This window comes from Nyctereutes procyonoides, unplaced genomic scaffold (assembly GCF_905146905.1).
Source record: "Nyctereutes procyonoides isolate TBG_1078 unplaced genomic scaffold, NYPRO_anot_genome, whole genome shotgun sequence".
In the NCBI taxonomy this organism is placed as follows: Eukaryota; Metazoa; Chordata; class Mammalia; order Carnivora; family Canidae; genus Nyctereutes; species Nyctereutes procyonoides.
The window spans coordinates 1,912,680-1,930,748 of record NW_026575043.1 but is presented as its reverse complement, the minus strand read 5'-3'; the positions used below and the strand labels follow the sequence as shown (position 1 = coordinate 1,930,748).

General features: G+C 47.0%; 3 protein-coding genes across 3 annotated transcripts; 2 read left to right on the top strand and 1 right to left on the bottom strand.

Moving 5' to 3' along the window:
- Positions 1-12: 12 nt before the first annotated feature.
- On the bottom strand, positions 13-17,442 carry LOC129507626 (uncharacterized). Its single transcript, XM_055322147.1, has 5 exons — positions 17,157-17,442; positions 11,252-11,286; positions 9,861-10,211; positions 8,885-8,888; positions 13-458 (listed from the first exon to the last, which is right to left on the bottom strand). The coding sequence occupies exons 1-5, from the start codon at positions 17,440-17,442 to the stop codon at positions 157-159; spliced, it is 978 nt and encodes a 325-aa protein (XP_055178122.1). The 3' UTR covers positions 13-156.
- LOC129507606 (histone H2B type 1-C/E/F/G/I-like) lies at positions 2,951-4,950 on the top strand. The gene is made up of 2 exons (XM_055322118.1): positions 2,951-3,052; positions 4,525-4,950. The coding sequence occupies exon 2, from the start codon at positions 4,537-4,539 to the stop codon at positions 4,918-4,920; it is 384 nt and encodes a 127-aa protein (XP_055178093.1). The 5' UTR covers positions 2,951-3,052; positions 4,525-4,536; the 3' UTR covers positions 4,921-4,950.
- LOC129507591 (histone H2B type 1-C/E/F/G/I-like) lies at positions 10,399-13,005 on the top strand. Its single transcript, XM_055322103.1, has 2 exons — positions 10,399-10,651; positions 12,000-13,005. Exons 1-2 carry the CDS (start codon positions 10,585-10,587, stop codon positions 12,353-12,355), a joined length of 423 nt encoding a protein of 140 aa, XP_055178078.1. The 5' UTR covers positions 10,399-10,584; the 3' UTR covers positions 12,356-13,005.
- Positions 17,443-18,069: the final 627 nt, after the last annotated feature.

The following is an 18,069-nucleotide window of genomic DNA, read 5'->3' as shown; positions in this document are numbered from 1 at the left end:
ATTAGGCGACAATCGTGCTGATGAACTTCCAACGTTTATACCAAGCCACCTCCACAGAGCAGCACCCAGTAGCAGGTGAAAGAGATCCTTAGTAGAAAGAGCATGTGGCCCTGAAAAGGACCTTTGTGTTTAGGGAGGACAACAGGCCCATTGCGTTCAGCCCCCGAAGCCGTAGAGGGTGCGGCCCTGGCGCTTGAGCGCGTAGACCACGTCCATGGCCGTGACCGTCTTGCGCTTGGCGTGCTCCGTGTAGGTGACGGCGTCCCGGATCACGTTCTCCAGGAACACCTTGAGCACCCCGCGGGTCTCCTCGTAGATGAGGCCCGAGATGCGCTTGACGCCGCCGCGCCGGGCCAGCCGCCGGATGGCGGGCTTGGTGATGCCCTGGATGTTGTCGCGCAGCACCTTGCGGTGGCGCTTGGCGCCGCCCTTGCCGCGACCAGACGCAGTAGCAGTCACTGGATGTTACAGACCAAAGAGCTTAAAAGCAGCCCCCAGCTTTTGTAACAATTGTGCAGCCCCCCTTTTATAACAATTGTTCAGAACTTGGTGAAAACTAAAACACCAGACAACGCGAGAAATGGCTCTGAGCCAAAGGCAGGCGTTAAACCACTGAGCCACCCAGGGATCCCTGCAATCTACTTTGAAAAGGCTCAGCAAAAACTGTGCATGCACTTAGACATATCCACAAAAGTGCTGAATTGTGCTCAGTTACTGAATTTAGGTGAGGGCTTACAGATAAATGACCAACCCATCTTTTGTCTTTTTTCTTCGTTTGAATATTTTATAATACAAATTGGGGAAAAATGAAACAGGTGACAAAATGTGTTGAAAAGTGATCTGTGTCATTATGAGAGAGATGCTCTAAACAGGTGAGTGTAAAGATCTGTCTGCGTGTAGGGAGGGGACTGAAGCCGCAGGACACTCGATCCCAGGATGTGTGTCAGAGGCATGTGTATTATTGTATTATTCCCTTCATGCAGAAGTTGGCCAGAGGTGAAGGACATGGAATGGGTTAAGCAGTCAGCCTTCAACTCAGGTACTAATCCTAGGATCCTAGGATCAAGTCCCACATCAATCACCCTGCTTCTGCTCCTCCCCCCAGTTCCTGCGATCACTTTCTGTCTCTCAAATAAGTAAATAAAATCTTAAAAAAATAATATATCTCAAATGACAGCCTTATCCTTTGGTCTCATATTTTTATGGGGCTCCCATACATACATAATTAAATTTTTCTCCTGTTAATCTGTTTTTATATCAACTTACAGCCAAAAACCTACAAGGGTAGAGGAAAATTTTTTCCTCAGCAGTTTTTTTGTTTGTTTGTTTTACTAATCATTATGTTCTTGAGATCCATTCCAGTTGTTGCATCACTAGCCTCCCTTTGTATTACTGAGTATGATTCCATTCATGGATGCAGGAAAACATTTAACCATTCACCCATTGAAAGATATTAAGTTGCAAAAAAGAAAAAAGATATTAAGTTGTTTCTAATTTAGGGCTGTTACAAACTTTCATGTACATTTTTGTTTTGGGCCCCCTCCTACCCACCAGTTTTGTTTAATTTTGTGTTTCCTGCATCCCACCTCAAAATTACATTTTTCAAGATGCAAAAGTACTGCTGTGATGACTGGGAGCCAATAACCCTCTCAATAGTCAAAAAGAAATCATATGGCGTTGCTATTATTTACAAGTTGGCTTCAAGTTTCCAAAATATTGTACTGAGCAATATTTTCAGCTGTTTCCAAAATCCAACATCTAGGTTCTGTAACTGGGGATTTATTCCAAGAGCCTCCAATGTTTGTTGAATAAACTGCTAGTATCCCTATCCTGTGGTTCCTGCCACAGGACTTGTGTTTTCACTGACATGCAGAGCTGTTTACTTAGTTCCTGAAAAGCCTCCAATGTTTAGTAATCCCCACAGCTTGGGAGAAACCCTGTGATTAGGCTAGACATCCCCACGACTAATGTCTGTAAAATCTGACTGTTGTGCAAATCCTGCATGGCTCTGGGGTTCACCATAGGCTTCTGAATTTCTTGGAGGAAACGTTAGAATCTGTAGCCTCCTTGGTTCTTTGAGGATTAATAACATCATGCACCACCACCTGTGCAAGGGCCGAGTTCTGCCTTAATGACTAACTACATGTTTCTCACACAAGGAAGGTGCAGACATGAGCTGTAACAAGTTCTGAATTCCTGGGGTGGATATACTTAGCTGTTACTCCACCCCACCCTACCGGTTAGGTACAGTGGTGGTCTGCCTAGCTGTACCAGATAGGTCACTGCCCACACTGCTACTGGTATTGCTACAAATCGAACTGGAAACTCCACAGATCCCATGTTTGAGGTATTGGGTCTCTATTTCCAGTACGGAAAAGCTACCATTACAATAGGATGTATTGCTCAGTTAAAGAAAAATGGATTGCCAAACTGCTTTCAGGCACCAGCCAGCATAGGTTCTTGATCAGTGTTAGGTCCCACCATTGTAAACCCCTAGGAGGCCTCGCCGGTTGCCTAAGGATCCGTCCTTTCTCAGATTCAGAATGAAATGAGGAAATCCACGCCTGGATTCCTGGCAAGTTGCAGTCGTAGAAGTGCTAGCATGACCACATCTATCAACTGCTGCCCTTGTAGATCGCCCTAGCTAGCTGCAGGTCAGGGTTTGGGCAGCACGCCCTATATATTTCCCAAATAGGCAACTAATTATTTTCAGGAATTGATAAGATTTGCCGGTTCATTTAGTTGAGCTAAAGACCCAAAGCAGTTTTGTGAGCTTCCCTAACTACGCTCAGCCATATCTACAGTAGGAAAAGCTAAGCCCTTCCAAACACCCTCTGCTGGAGAGCCCACTCCAATTGGCCGGAGTACACTGCCCAGCAGAGGAAAGGAGCGCGAGGCTTGGAGTGCTCGCGTGGAGGCCAGGGTAGAGAAAAGGGCAGCCGACAGGTGCGTACTGGCACCGCTCCTGTTAAGTCCCAGCAGCAAATGCTGCTGTCCTAGCTGATCAGTACCCGGAGGGCGTGAGAGGACCGGGAGAGTGCAAACACCCCAGGTACAGCTCGTTCAAGCGAACCTGTAGGTGGCTCTGAAAAGAGCCTTTGGGTTCTAAATTTGCGTTCTTCGTGGCCACTTACGCTCTCTCCCCGCGGATACGGCGCGCCAGCTGGATGTCCTTGGGCATGATGGTGACGCGCTTGGCGTGGATGGCGCAGAGGTTGGTGTCCTCGAAGAGCCCCACCAGGTAGGCCTCGCACGCCTCCTGCAGCGCCATGACGGCCGAGCTCTGGAAGCGCAGGTCGGTCTTGAAGTCCTGCGCGATCTCGCGCACCAGGCGCTGGAACGGCAGCTTGCGGATCAGCAGCTCCGTGGACTTCTGGTAGCGCCGGATCTCGCGCAGGGCCACCGTGCCGGGCCGGTAGCGGTGCGGCTTCTTGACGCCGCCGGTGGCCGGCGCGCTCTTGCGGGCCGCCTTGGTGGCCAGCTGCTTGCGCGGGGCCTTGCCGCCCGTCGACTTGCGCGCTGTCTGCTTTGTGCGAGCCATGACCACCAGTTACAAAGGGGGTTCACAATTGAACATGCCGGCTCTTATTTATAAAGGCAACATCCTCCTGATTGGTCCGAATCTTCAAATTCCGCGCCGTGAATTAACTTGATGGGCTTTGTGATTGGCTCCCAGGTTTCACTTCAGAAAGTCTCATGTTGAAATGTATTTTGTATCCTCTGAGTTCTCTGTCCTTTGTTTAGCCTGTATTTCATGTTTTGCAGCACCTTAATTGGTCTTGTTTTAATCCCTTTGTTTGGGATTAAATTTGGTAAGAGACTAGAATGAAAATTTACAGTTCCTGAGCGGTTTCAGAAGCTCTGCGCCTGGAGGTGTTTGATCCAGTCCAGTCTCGTCCTTTATCATTTCTCAAAGTTTGACTTTGAAGCAGCGTTTTATTTTAGCAGTGGAAACACTCTATCCCAAAACTCCGAACACACTAACACTGGCACGCCTTCCAGACACTCCTCTCCTAGGAAACAGAGATCACACCGCTGTTGAAATGTAACGATCCTCTAATTCTGAAAGCTTAAATTTTGCCGACTTTGATCAAACCAAACTAGAAATGCCATGGCATAATTTTTTAAATGTTTATATAGCTAACTCTTGTATTCTTTTTGCTGTATTTAGTATCTGGGGAACTGCAATTTGGCAGGAAAATGGGGTCATAAATTTATAACAGGCTTCTGTCTCTTTAGGTCAGGACCTAGGGAGACACAAGGTCCATAAATATGTATTATTGACGAAACACGAAGCTTTTGTTTTGAAAACGAAAACTTTTTTCTGATGGAGAAAAGACTGGAGTTGCTTGCACATAAACAGCCAATCAAAAAGTAGATTGGAATTCACCTTATTTGCATAAAAGGTTTCTATTGGTTGATTTGCTCCAATCAGGCATTAAGACCCATTAAGCCGTTATTTGCATACAAGCCATATAAAAGTAGGCCAATGCCGCCTTTTGCTTTCACTTTCTCCGGTTTCAGTGTAGGTCTTGCATGATGCCCGAGCCCGCCAAGTCCGCGCCGGCCCCGAAGAAGGGCTCCAAGAAGGCGGTGACCAAGGCGCAGAAGAAGGACGGCAAGAAGCGCAAGCGCAGCCGCAAGGAGAGCTACTCGGTGTACGTGTACAAGGTGCTGAAGCAGGTGCACCCCGACACGGGCATCTCGTCCAAGGCCATGGGCATCATGAACTCGTTCGTCAACGACATCTTCGAGCGCATCGCGGGCGAGGCGTCGCGCCTGGCGCATTACAACAAGCGCTCGACCATCACGTCCAGGGAGATCCAGACGGCCGTGCGCCTGCTGCTGCCCGGGGAGCTGGCCAAGCACGCCGTGTCCGAGGGCACCAAGGCCGTCACCAAGTACACCAGCTCCAAGTAAACGTGCCAAGTAAGCGTCTCCTTCCCAACCCCAAAGGCTCTTTTCAGAGCCACTCACTCCTTCACGTAAAGAGCTTTAATACTGAAGTGTAAGTAATAAGGAAAATCTGCCGAAGTAAAAATGTTTATCTCCCTCAATTTCATATTCCCGTTGTTTTCTCTGTAGCCTTTTTTTTTTTCCTTTTTTTTTTAAGTTTATTCATGAGAGACAAGCCGAGACCTAGTCTGAAAGAAATAGGCTACCTGAGGGGATCCTAGTGTGGGACTGAGTCCCAGGACCCCGGGATCATTACCCGAACCAAAGCCAAGTGCTCAACCACTTGAGCCACCCAGGTACCCCTCAGTAGTTTATTTTGCTGGAACAGAGATGGTCTCCGCAAGTGCAGAGCAGAAAAACTTCCTTTGCAAACTAAGACAGTTTGAGCTACTGCTCTGGGTTTAGGGTTTCAGAAGATGGAATTAACTCCGGGCAAAGCTTTTGCCAGGGCTTACAGCTGAAAAATTTTTTTGAGTTGTGTGGACGAGTTAAATATATAGGCATCCTTTATAGACGAACCTGTCCAGAGTATATACTGTTTGGTGAGTCTGAGGCTTTGTTTAGCAGAAAATTGGATACTGTATACTTGGTAGGTTGAGAAACTAATTTCATAGTAAATGGAAGAGGTTGAGGAAGACTTCCTGAAAAGAAAGACTATTGAATTACTCAACTGTGGCTATTCTGCAAGTAATAGAAGCATTCAGGCCTCTAGGATTTGTAAGAGGAAGAAGGGAAAGCAGCAAGAGCAAACAGCCTGGGAACAATGCCTCATTGGAGAAATGTCAGGCAGCCAGCAAAGAAGCCAGGTTTGGGTAATCTTCCCTTAGGAGGCTTGATAGGAATCATTAACAGAATACAATTTCAGCTATAGATGTACAAAATACCTTGAGATTAATCTCAACCACAGCACTTCAGTTACTGTCCTCACTTTTGACAAGTCCACCCTTACAGGCATTTCTCTGTTGGATCATGGAGTGTGGGGCAGGCAGGGTGGTAGTTGGTAGTTGGTATTCCAGGATCATAGATCTGAATGTGCCTCAAATTCTTGCCTAAAGGACGTGTTGAGTGAAAGGACTAGAACTTCTGAGTTTATTTGTTCAGGTAGTGAGTGAGAGCCTGTTAAATTTCAGAAAGTGAGATACTTGGGAAAGAGTGAGCAGGATAAAAACAATCCTTGACCTCACAGGGTTCCTACTCTAGAATGGACATTTAAATAGTAATCTTACAGCCTTAACAGAAGGGGTAAGCCTCTGAGGGTCACTTTAGCATTGCCAAAGCTGAATGGATTTATCTTGAAAAGCAATTCTGGAAGGAAGGTGGAGCAAGAGACAATGATAAGGAAAAAGACAATAAGGAAAGGAAAATCCATGTGCAGACAAAGATGCAGAGTTTGTATTTATGGACTATAGTTAACAAGGGCGAGGTATTTATATATTCATCTGGTTCACAGGGATTTTGTAGAAGTCCTAGTGCTGTACCTTACTAAAATGTAAGATCTTACTGAAATGTAGAAAGGAATGCTAGGATAGTAAATCTTGTCCATTGATCCTCTTAAGGACTATTTTTTATGTACACCTAAGAGTTAGTATTAGATACACTTGGAAGTGACCAACAACCTAAAATAGTCACTGGTTAAACTCGATAAAAGTCTAGTTCTCATGCTCAGGCCTGGAATGGGGACCTGCTCTCCTTAGAGAACTCCTCTCCCTCTGTGTGCAACGTGTGTTTTCTCTATTATTTGAGAATATTCTCAAATATATTCTGCTATGAAAATCTACAGAGGATTAAGACGAGACCAACTAATCAGATGAATAAAACATAAGAAATGTTAGGTAGGTAATTCCTAAGTAAGAAACTTCTAAGAAGTGTTGAATAGATAAACAAGGAATTTTATGAGATACAGGCATAATTGAAAAGCTATATTTACCAAAAATCATAAATTAGTGCCTGGAAGACATGTTTCACATAGAGAAAGTAAGTAGAGCTTGTGGGCTTCACAGAGATAGCACAAGACGAAAGAACCAAGAAGCGCCAGATACTTGTGAGACACCAAATATTTGTGAGGTATTCAGTATTTATGTAGTCTTATATTGTCCACCCACTGGTGACTTCTGCTTTAGCCACATTTGCCGCCTGCAGACAACACCGACATAAAAGGCGTGGCTGCTTGGGATGTAACTGTCAGCCTATAGGGGAGGCCTTGTGCATCAGAAATGGCCTGCCTGGTGGTAATCTGGTATCTGAAGACATTAAGGTCATTTCCTACAAGTGAATCTAGCTGTCAGTCATATCATACCCCTTCCACCTTGTAGTCCAAGATGTCCACTCCAGCTACAGCTATCTTGTTCACTTTCCATCCTGAATGAAGGAGAAAAGGATAAGGAAACACCCCCACCATTTACTGAAGTCCTGAGGATGCCATAAATCTGCCTTTGTTGACATACCATCAGCCAAAAATAGTCGATGGCCACACTGGCTACAAAAGAAGCTCAGGGAGTTTAATTAGTGTGTAAGAAAGGAAAACCCATTTCAGGGGACAGCTGTGTGGTAGTCCCTGCCATAGCTACTATGTAGGTAATTCCTACCTAAGTGGGTAATTACAAATATTATCAATAAGACAAGAGGGAAACTGATGAGTTCTTACATCTACAGTAAGACACTGGAGTTTCCTGGTACAATACAAATGAATTGTAAATATTGGCAATACTTGCTTTAGTTGAGAAAACAAAATGATACAAGTCTAGTTAGGAGCACATTTTCCTTTTCAGATGAACGATGCTCAACACAATTGGGAATCCTGATTGAGCTAGGTGGAATCAGTACAAGGCTTGGGAGACCAAGAAGACACGATGGAAAGTGGAGGAAGGCTTCTATATGGTCAGACTTACAGCCTGTGAATAAAGTCAGGCTGAGTTGGGAGTCCAGTGATAGCCAAAGTATTTTAAAGGACATTCCAGCCCAACAATCTAGTAGACAAGTCCCAGTCCTACCTGCCTCAGTTTTGGCTTTTAGGTTCTTTTTTATCTTGGTGGATTTTCTCAATTCATTCAACTCATTGTCTCAACTCATTCTTTATGCACTGAACCTCCTAAAGACCCAGTCTTGCCTTTTGTTCTAAAAAAACTCTGCTCTCATTTCAAAATGCCCAGACGTGTTCCTCAAAGCCTCCCGTGTCAGGAATACCTACATCACTCAACTGTATCTATCATTCTATCAAAGCACAAAGGTGAACCAGGCATGGTCTCTGTTATCCAGGACATGAAATATTGTCTCGTAGAGAAAATAATAATGTACGCAACTACAAAAGAGCAATAAAATATGCTTAAAATTGGAGGGATTTGAGGCCCAGAGCTTGGGCTGAAATTTGTTTCATCGTTTACTAGCTAGGTGACCAGAGGCATGGTGTGGAACTACTCAGTTTGTTTATGTACTTTCTTCTGAAAAATGATGACAGTGATTATTTGGAACCTCAGATCTCTTTGTATCTTAAATTATCACGTAGTTAATACTCTTTCCTTAGCTACTGGTGTCCTTGAAACAGGCTGGCAAACCTCCATGAGATAAACACTTAACCATTCCTGCCCTTGCCTCTTGGATCACCATCTAAATTGGGTGTGCTCAAGAACATGGAGTCATACTTTTAAAAAATATTATAAACATGTGCATCAATACTGAATTTACCTAGAAGCTCCAGCCTGAGAAAACAGAAGACAACCCTGGTTCTATCTAGTTGGTCATCAGACCTGTGGCCATGACCCCGAATTTTCTACCAGCTTAGGATCTGTTTAGTCACAACTGTAGCTTCTCTGTGGAATGATCTTCTCACAGGTGTGTGCACACCTGTCTCCTGTCTCCCTCTTGGCTTCCTGCCTCGGCTCAGTGGCGTCTTAGTGGTGAAATCTTCCCCACTCACCCTGTTTAAACCCACAACCCTCTAATACCCATGCCTCCACTATCTGGCAGTCCTTAATCTTTTGGCCTGTTCTCTCTCTCTCTCTCTCTCTCAAAGATTTTTTTTATTTATTTGAGAAACAGAGAGAGCACATGTAGGCAGAGCAGCAAGCGGAGAGAAAAGCAGGCACCACACTGGGCAGGAAACTGGACACAGGGTGGATCCCAAGACCCTGGGATCACTGCCCAGGCCAAAGGCAGACATTTAACCAACTGAGGCACCCAGATGCCCCAATCCCTTTAATCTTGTTACCTACCAAAATACTATATTTATTTCCTGTCACCCACAAAGAGGGTATCCGTGAGCTCCACACAGGGTACTTTACCCATGTTATTCACTGCTCTGTTTCTGGCACCTAGAACAATGCGGAGCACATAGCAAGCACTCTAGTTTTTGATGGATGGATGAAGTAAAATTAAACTATGCAGAGAACATGCAACAGTCATCCATTCTCTAGTACCAGAGATAAAGTCCACGACTGAATTATTCTACTGTGTGAATAGTTCACCTCAGTTTATTTGGGCTACTACTTTTATCAAGTCATGGGAATTGAGCAAATTAAGGTTTCAGACATGAAGTCAAACATGTCCACATAGCTAGTTTTGCAACAGTCATTGCCCAAACTTGCGAGAACTTACACCTGCACCTTACATCTGCACATAGGGAGAGGCTGAAAGGAGGGGCGGAGGACACAACTGAAAGCCCAGGGAAAGAGCAAATGTCACGTACCAAACCTCCACCTTTTAAGAGCTCACCTTAACACCAAGAACCAACTTCAAACAGGTTTAAAAAAAGACTCGAAATTGAGGGGACACAATTACAGCAATTTTAGAGAAAAAGTGGGTGGCTCTTAAAAGAGCCTTTGAGTTTAATTCAATCAGCGGGGGAAGCTTTACGCTCTCTCCCCGCGGATACGGCGCGCCAGCTGGATGTCCTTGGGCATGATGGTGACGCGCTTGGCGTGGATGGCGCAGAGGTTGGTGTCCTCGAAGAGCCCCACCAGGTAGGCCTCGCACGCCTCCTGCAGCGCCATGACGGCCGAGCTCTGGAAGCGCAGGTCGGTCTTGAAGTCCTGCGCGATCTCGCGCACCAGGCGCTGGAACGGCAGCTTGCGGATCAGCAGCTCCGTGGACTTCTGGTAGCGCCGGATCTCGCGCAGGGCCACCGTGCCGGGCCGGTAGCGGTGCGGCTTCTTGACGCCGCCCGTGGCCGGCGCGCTCTTACGGGCCGCCTTGGTGGCCAGCTGCTTGCGCGGGGCCTTGCCGCCCGTCGACTTGCGCGCCGTCTGCTTCGTGCGAGCCATCTTGAGAAAACTGAGAGAGAAGACTACACTACAAGTCTCGCAGACTACATTGCCCTTATATATACTCAGAACCGTTCCGATTGGTCTTGCATTTTTCAAAACTCCCGCGCGATGAAACCATTGGCTGAAGCGTGAGGACGTGATTGGTGGACACTGGAGGCTCCGATTGGATGAATTATTAAACATTCCAATCCGGGCTTTGTTGTAGTCAGCCAATCCAGAAATTAACCTTATGATGTTCTGCTTCAACTCCTCTCAGATTCCAAATAAGGGATAACAAGGGGGCCGGGAAAGATGCTAACTCTGGCTCAGGAGAATCACGTAATGGAGCCCAAGACGGAGGGTCACGTCTTAAGAACAAATTTGTTTTCTGATGGTTACTTTAACTGAGTTGAATAGCGGGGACAGCCCCTTTCTACAACCACTCTGGGAAATCACAGGTAAGACTCCTGGCCCGGGGACGAAGCGGTCACCACCGTGTGACAAATGTTGGGATTTCCTGTGGTGCCCAAATAGTATTATGCTTCATTCACTTCAGCATAGAAACAGCCTGCGCCGATTTCCGGTCCCACACTTTTTTTGCCTTACGGCACCCCAGGCTACCACCTCTCCGATGGAGGTTCATTGAATTATCCCTTACTTCTGGTTTCCTCACCGTAGGTGTATTACTCGCTAAACATGACTGAACATGGAGGCCCCTGTCCATCTACATAAAGCTAGGGTTTTGTAAACATTACCCATCACTAACTAGCTTCCCCTCACCTATTAGAACCTTGCTTACCATAACTCCGCGGTTTCTGTACAAGTTAAGCAGCCACGATTTATTGCAATGGATACACTGATTTTACTATCCAGAGCCTGTGCCCGTGTAAGGCTTACGTAATAGAAAAGCAACACTTTGTTACAAGCTTCCTAATTTGAAAATGTGGACGGCTCTGAAAAGAGCCTTTGGGTGGGAAAATAAGTTTTAGATGCACAAAGAGGTATTTAGGTAGGTTTACTTCCCCTTGGCCTTGTGGTGGCTCTCGGTCTTCTTGGGCAGCAGCACGGCCTGGATGTTGGGCAGGACGCCGCCCTGCGCGATGGTCACGCGGCCCAGCAGCTTGTTGAGCTCCTCGTCGTTGCGGATGGCCAGCTGCAGGTGGCGCGGGATGATGCGCGTCTTCTTGTTGTCGCGGGCCGCGTTGCCCGCCAGCTCCAGGATCTCGGCCGTCAGGTACTCCAGCACGGCCGCCAGGTACACCGGCGCGCCCGCCCCGACCCGCTCCGCGTAGTTGCCCTTGCGGAGCAGGCGGTGGACGCGGCCCACCGGGAACTGGAGCCCGGCGCGCGACGAGCGCGTCTTGGCCTTGGCGCGAGCCTTGCCGCCCTGCTTCCCGCGACCAGACATGTTAGCACAGCAACAACGCAGTAAAAAACAAGAGTTGAGAACTGCAAAACGCAAAAAGCTAAACTATTATACCCTGAGGCGGTTTCGTAAAGCTGCTTATGCCGTTGGCACAGAAGCAATTCCAGCCAATCAAAAGACACAGCCAGAGCAACAATGCCCCTAATTTGCATAGAACGTTTGTGAGTCGCAAGATCAAATTATTTAAGGTTGAACTACGGGGAAAAACCAATGAGAGTTTAGGATAAAGAAGAAGCCTATCGGAGGTTAGGATACTGTAGAAGCCAATCAGAAACGTAAGTCTGCAATCCCTAATTTGCATACGTACCAAATAAATAGGAGGGCGTTTGGTAGTTGGCGTACTTTTTTGGTTGCGTTTTAGCACTGTTTTCTGATTGTAGAGCCCGAGCCCGCCAAGTCTGCGCCGGCCCCGAAGAAGGGCTCCAAGAAGGCGGTGACCAAGGCGCAGAAGGACGGCAAGAAGCGCCAGCGCAGCCGCAAGGAGAGCTACTCGGTGTACGTGTACAAGGTGCTGAAGCAGGTGCACCCCGACACGGGCATCATGAACTCGTTCGTCAACGACATCTTCGAGCGCATCGCGGGCGAGGCGTCGCGCCTGGCGCATTACAACAAGCGCTCGACCATCACGTCCAGGGAGATCCAGACGGCCGTGCGCCTGCTGCTGCCCGGGGAGCTGGCCAAGCACGCCGTGTCCGAGGGCACCAAGGCCGTCACCAAGTACACCAGCTCCAAGTAAACTCCTGTGAAACTATGACAACGACTTCAGACCCTTTAAAGAGCACCCATGTGCTCATTTAAAGAGCTGTAACTTAAGCTTGAAAATGACCAGTACAGCCATTGTAATACTTTGTCAAGCAGTATTAATCTAGGAGCAAAACGTAATTCCAGCCTGTGAGAATCCCCAAAGGGTAAATCTATGCAACTGGACTATTGTGTTCTCTTAGCTGCTCTGGTAGCTCCTTACTGAGTAATGTGCCTGGAGGCCCACCACACTTGGGGAGGCTTCGTTTCCCCATTTTGTTTCGCTTTGTCATTTCCACTACCCTAGATCAGGGAGTAATAGGGGCAAAGTGGGGCAAAGTGTTGGGTGGCCCTAAATTAAAAGAGGAATATTCTTTTAGAAAATCAACTTGCTGTGTCATCCGAGTGGCTACAGTGGCATCTAATGGAGCCATGTACTATCTGCGACTTGGATTTCTAAATCCCAGCGGATTTCTTGCCAGTCTCAATCCCATGTCCTTCCAATTCCACCAGTTTCTTCATCAAAAATGTTAACGTAATCTAAATACTGCCTCTTGCAAAGGTCAGGAATTCCTCCATTAGTTTTCTACCTGGCTTAAATATACAAGAATGTAAGAGACACTACAACTGGAATACGTGAAGGAAGAGGAAGCAAGTGAAGGTCCATCTGTGATGGGGGCGGGGGTGGGCAGGGCATAAGGATCTGCCTCAGCCTCTTCACTTTCCAGTCCCAAGGAGATCTCCCTAAACCTCTCCATGTCCAGTGACTTATTCATGCCCTGGGATTTTATTTTAAGGGAGAAAAGTCACAAGGCATTAACATTCGTGTGCCTGTCCGCGTGATTTCAGCCTACAATCACCTATGAAATGGAATCTCCCATATTACAAGTGAATGAGGAATTAAGGTTAAATAACTCCTTACTGAAACGTGGGATCTGAATCTCTAAGGATTGTTTTCAAACAATAGAGGCCAGTTGCAATCATAGGAGTAGGGAAACTGGCTCAGAAGGAAAATTAAGCATTAGAATAAAACTAAATTAAAACTGGTCAGGAGATACACTTGTTCTTTGATGCACAACGCAGGCCTTAAACCACCCAAAGTATATAATGATCTATGGAAGCTAAGGATCTCCTTATGGCAAATTTAACTTTTCTGAGTGCTGTGCCATAGAGGGGAAGCCATGAGCATTAGCAGTATAAAACTAAGCTCAAAAACCTCATTTTCTACTTACTAGCCCAACCCCTCAGGATCCTGTAAGTCTGCTTTAACATGTAAAAATTCCCTTGGAAACTTTCTTTATCTCTACCCATCAAGGTATCTATTAGCAATCATCCTCCAAACATATGATCCACTGATATACATCTGAAGAGTCTCGTGACTGAGTTTTTACTAAGTAATAATAATGACCTTTTCCTAACAATAGCTAGGCCTCTTCGGATCCTGGAAACCTTGTTTCCGAAATACCTTGGAGGCTTGTGCTGTCCCTAAGCCCTTCCCAACTGGAAAGTATTTACTGGGCCACTCCTCATGACCCCCCAGCTCTTCCTGCCCATGGGTCCTGTCCCTATTCCTTAATAAAACCACCTTTTTGCACCAAAGATGTCTTAAGAATTCTTTCTTGGCCATTGGCTCCAAACCCCAACTATTTCCTATATAAGTGACTCAATTTTGTAATAGGACTTGTGAAGAAGATACTCTAAGCCCCACATGTAATTAAGGCATTCATTTCTTGCTCTCCAAAGCTAATTTTAAGCACATTTGAAAACAAATATACTACCATGGCTTAAGGAGGAATCCCTTAAAACAAGATATAGTTGTGAAAGACTGTTTCAATGCTAAATTTAGGCCAATTTCTTTTTTTTTAATTATTTATGATAGTCACACAGTGAGAGAGAGAGAGAGAGGCAGAGACATAGGCAGAGGGAGAAGCAGGCTCCATGCACCGGGAGCCCAACGTGGGACTTGATCCCGGGTCTCCAGGATCGTACCCCGGGCCAAAGGCAAGCGCCAAACCGCTGCGCCACCCAGGGATCCCATTTAGGCCAATTTCTTAAACTGTCTGCGAACATTTCCTTACCTCTAAAATGGGAATAACTACCACATGGCATTGCTGGATGATCAGTAAAAGAACACTATAAAGCGTTTAGGACAGTTCTTACGCAGAGGAAAGTCTTCCAAAAGGTTAATGACAGCTAAAGCCTCTGGTTGAAGTGGTAGGGAAGGTGAGTTGGTCCTGCCCATATTGGAATCTTGAGTCCTGAGGCTTTGAACAAGTCAGTAGACTCCAAAGCCTAGCAGCACGTTATTCTAGTTAAGAGTTCCTCAACTGCAAGATGAATGACAATCTAATCCCATTCTAACAGTCTACACCCCTCTTTAGGACCATCTCTTCACCCTGAACTTTTTTTTTTTAAGATTTAATTTATTTATTTATTTGTGAGAGACACACAGAGAGATGCCAAGACACAGCCAGTGAGAGAAGCAGGGAGCCTGATGTGGGACTCCATCCCAGGAGCCAGGGATCAGGACCTGAGCTGAAGGCAGATGCCCAACCATTGAAGCCACCCAGGTGTTCCTACCCTGAACTCTTCTGAAGACAACCTTGGGCCATTGACTGTGAGACTTCTCTGCCCCTGCCCGCCAATTCAAGCAACATGTGACTTATTTTCCAGAGACTTCATGTATCACTAGTATTAGGAGTACCTCATTTAACAGATGTATTGGGTTATGAGGAAAGGACCCTGGAAACTCACAAAAGCTGCTTTAAAAATTTTTTATTCCTATTTTGTTCCCATGCCTCCAGTTCTTTTTGCCTAACCTTACAGCAGTACCTGGCCAGAATGAAGAATCGTCTTCAGAAAAGCAGCTGCACTTTTAAAGCTAGAAGAGAAACATGAAATTGCTGTCCACAATCATTCCCAGACTAGGGAAAGTTAGGGCCACCCTAAAGATTGCTGTGGTGTTGCCAACAACTTAGAAGACTGCTATCAACCTCCCTTCCTAAAAGAACTCTCCTTTTATATGCTCAAAGGAAATTCAGATAACTTCAAAATAAGAAATCTTCATACTCAATAAATGACCCACAGTCAGTAAACATTATGAGCAAAACATAAACCTTTATCATAGTAAGTCAACAGGACTTACTATAATTATGCTGTGAGGACTATCAGCATAATTAGCCAAAATGAATCAAAACAGTATCATATTGCAGCTAGTGTCTGGGAGTGGTTTTATTCAGGGAACAATGAGTTGCCATGTCGACACATGTAGCTAAATCTAGTTTGTTTTAGTAGCAATGTTAGATTGTATGCCTAATTATGTTACAGTACATCTATTGGTTGACATTTGCTTTGTTGGCTACCTTAAAAAAAATTTATAGGATGCTTTGCTGGAATATAAAATATTAAGTAGAAATTTCATTGTGTGGATTACTTCATAATATTCTAGTAATAACATTAATGCATGTGTGTATTACTTATGATAATAGAATATAAGGTTTAAAACAGGTAGTTAGAAGTATATAATTTTAGGGGAAATAGTCAAGAAATCTGCTTTAACTTACTTGCCCCACTCTCTGATTAGCTGAGCTGATTCAGAGATTTTTTTTTTCAATTTTGAAACAAAAGGAACTTGAACACATCACTGGTGTCCAAATGCTCATCTATGGCTAGTATTAATTAGTCTGTGCCAATTTTCTCTATTATTTTTCCTACTCTGTGTAAAAATGAGAAAAATAAGGTCAGTGCAATAAATTTTCCTTAATATTAAAAGTTAATTAACACATCTTTTTAATCCTGTCAACTCCCCCACAAATTTACTGTCTTCAGTCTAAAAGGTATAAAAACTGCCTGCCTGTCATGTTTGTCTCCATTTCATTACTGGGCCTCTGCCCAAAGGTAATAAAACTTTAGGTATTTTTTCCCCTGCCCATACGTCTCCTGTAAATTTTAGTGCAGCTGGAAGACTTTGAAGGAAGAATATATCCTTCCCTACACCTAGTAACCTTGGGTAAAATATCCCGAGGCCTATTTGTACACGTTTTAAAAATGCTATCGTGTCTGCTTAGGTTTTGGTGACATTTTGTTCATTAAGCAACATCCTTAACCTTTTAAGGTTTTCAAACTATCAGGAAATTCCGGGGACGATGCTAAACACTGGCCAGCTCCCCCCGCGAGGGTGTTTCCCCCCAGTGCCTTCCGAACGTAGACGACCGGGAACAGGGAGCCCCGGGTGAGGGCGCGACACGGCGGGCTTAGTCGGAGCGAGGTCGTGGCCGGCCATCCCGCGGTAACTCCTTTGTTCCCCCGCCGCCCAGCAGGGGCCGGGCGCGCTCCCTTTGTCTCCCAGCCGCCCCGCCATGTTGGGCGCGGGGCCCGGCGGGGAAGGCCCACCCGCTGCCTACCGGCCGGGGATCCCCCTTCTAGTGGAGCCAGGCACGCACGACTCCTACCTCGGCCCTCGAAAACAGAGGGAAGCTCCCTGGGAGAGCAAGCGGCGCCACGTGACCTGCTCTCCCACCTTAAAACTGTCAGGAAACTAAGATTTGAACAGACCCGACTGCCAGCAAAGCAACTCCCAGAATCCGGAAATTACCAGTTAAAGGCTCACTCCGAAACCAAAACCGAACCACCCCCGCCCCGCGTCTGAAATCTAAAAGCTCAAACACGGGTTTACTAAAACAGCAAGAAAAGCTGCAGCTCTTTCGGGACACATGTGGGCGGCCCTGAAAAGGGCCTTTGTGTGTTTAGAAAAGGCGAAGGACGCGGAGCTCAGCCGCCGAAGCCGTAGAGGGTGCGGCCCTGGCGCTTGAGCGCGTAGACCACGTCCATGGCCGTGACCGTCTTGCGCTTGGCGTGCTCCGTGTAGGTGACGGCGTCCCGGATCACGTTCTCCAGGAACACCTTGAGCACCCCGCGGGTCTCCTCGTAGATGAGGCCCGAGATGCGCTTGACGCCGCCGCGCCGGGCCAGCCGCCGGATGGCGGGCTTGGTGATGCCCTGGATGTTGTCGCGCAGCACCTTGCGGTGGCGCTTGGCGCCGCCCTTGCCCAGCCCCTTCCCGCCCTTGCCGCGACCAGACATATCTGCAACGTTCCGAACGTTCTCAGAATCAGCGTCAAAACCGTTGGGGTGATATCCTTATATATGCGGATCGCGGACCTAATTGAAAACAGGAAGCGCTCACGCGGGACTGGCCGTTGCCCGAACCCGCCCCTCGCCCGGACCCCCGTGACGTCACGGGAGTTGAGCCGGCGCGCTCCTTCCCCCGCTGCCGCCGTGCCCTCCGCGCCCTCCGCCCTCTGTCCCCAAATGGAAATTTCAGACCTTTTTAACTGCGCTAAAGGAAAGGAGCGTTTGGCACCGTTTTACCCGCGTTAGTCCGCGGAGCCCCCGGCGTTCTGCGGCCGCGGACCAGCCCTTCCCGCCGCTCGCCCGGCCCCGGGCACACGCGTAGAGCCGAAGGCCGCATCACTGGGCCCGGGGGGTGCTCTCCCGCGGGCGGAAGCGAGCCTGGGCCGCGTCTCCGCAGCGGAATCCTCGGCGGCCGCACCGAAGCCCGGGTTCCTTACTCGGTTTCTCTCTCCCCTCCCTGCTGATTAAAGCTTGTAATTCTCATATATCCCACCACTTCTCACTTCCACGTCCGGAACCTCAACCGGGAGTTCTGCGTCTACTTCGCTCTTTCTCTTTGATTCTGGGACCGATATT

Excerpts from the sequence above, each read along its gene's own strand:
- LOC129507626 (XM_055322147.1), bottom strand. The coding sequence starts at position 17,442 with ATGTCTGGTCGCGGCAAGGGCGGGAAGGGGCTGGGCAAGGGCGGCGCC. Across the intron at positions 11,287-17,156 it reads CGCGCTCAAGCGCCAGGGCC|GGCGGCGTCCTGCCCAACAT; the intron begins GCACCCTCTACG and ends ACCATCGCGCAG. Across the intron at positions 10,212-11,251 it reads AACATCCAGGCCGTGCTGCT|ATGGCTCGCACGAAGCAGAC; the intron begins GCCCAAGAAGAC and ends AGTTTTCTCAAG.
- LOC129507606 (XM_055322118.1), top strand. The coding sequence starts at position 4,537 with ATGATGCCCGAGCCCGCCAAGTCCGCGCCGGCCCCGAAGAAGGGCTCC.
- LOC129507591 (XM_055322103.1), top strand. The coding sequence starts at position 10,585 with ATGGTTACTTTAACTGAGTTGAATAGCGGGGACAGCCCCTTTCTACAA. Across the intron at positions 10,652-11,999 it reads ACCACTCTGGGAAATCACAG|AGCCCGAGCCCGCCAAGTCT; the intron begins GTAAGACTCCTG and ends TTCTGATTGTAG.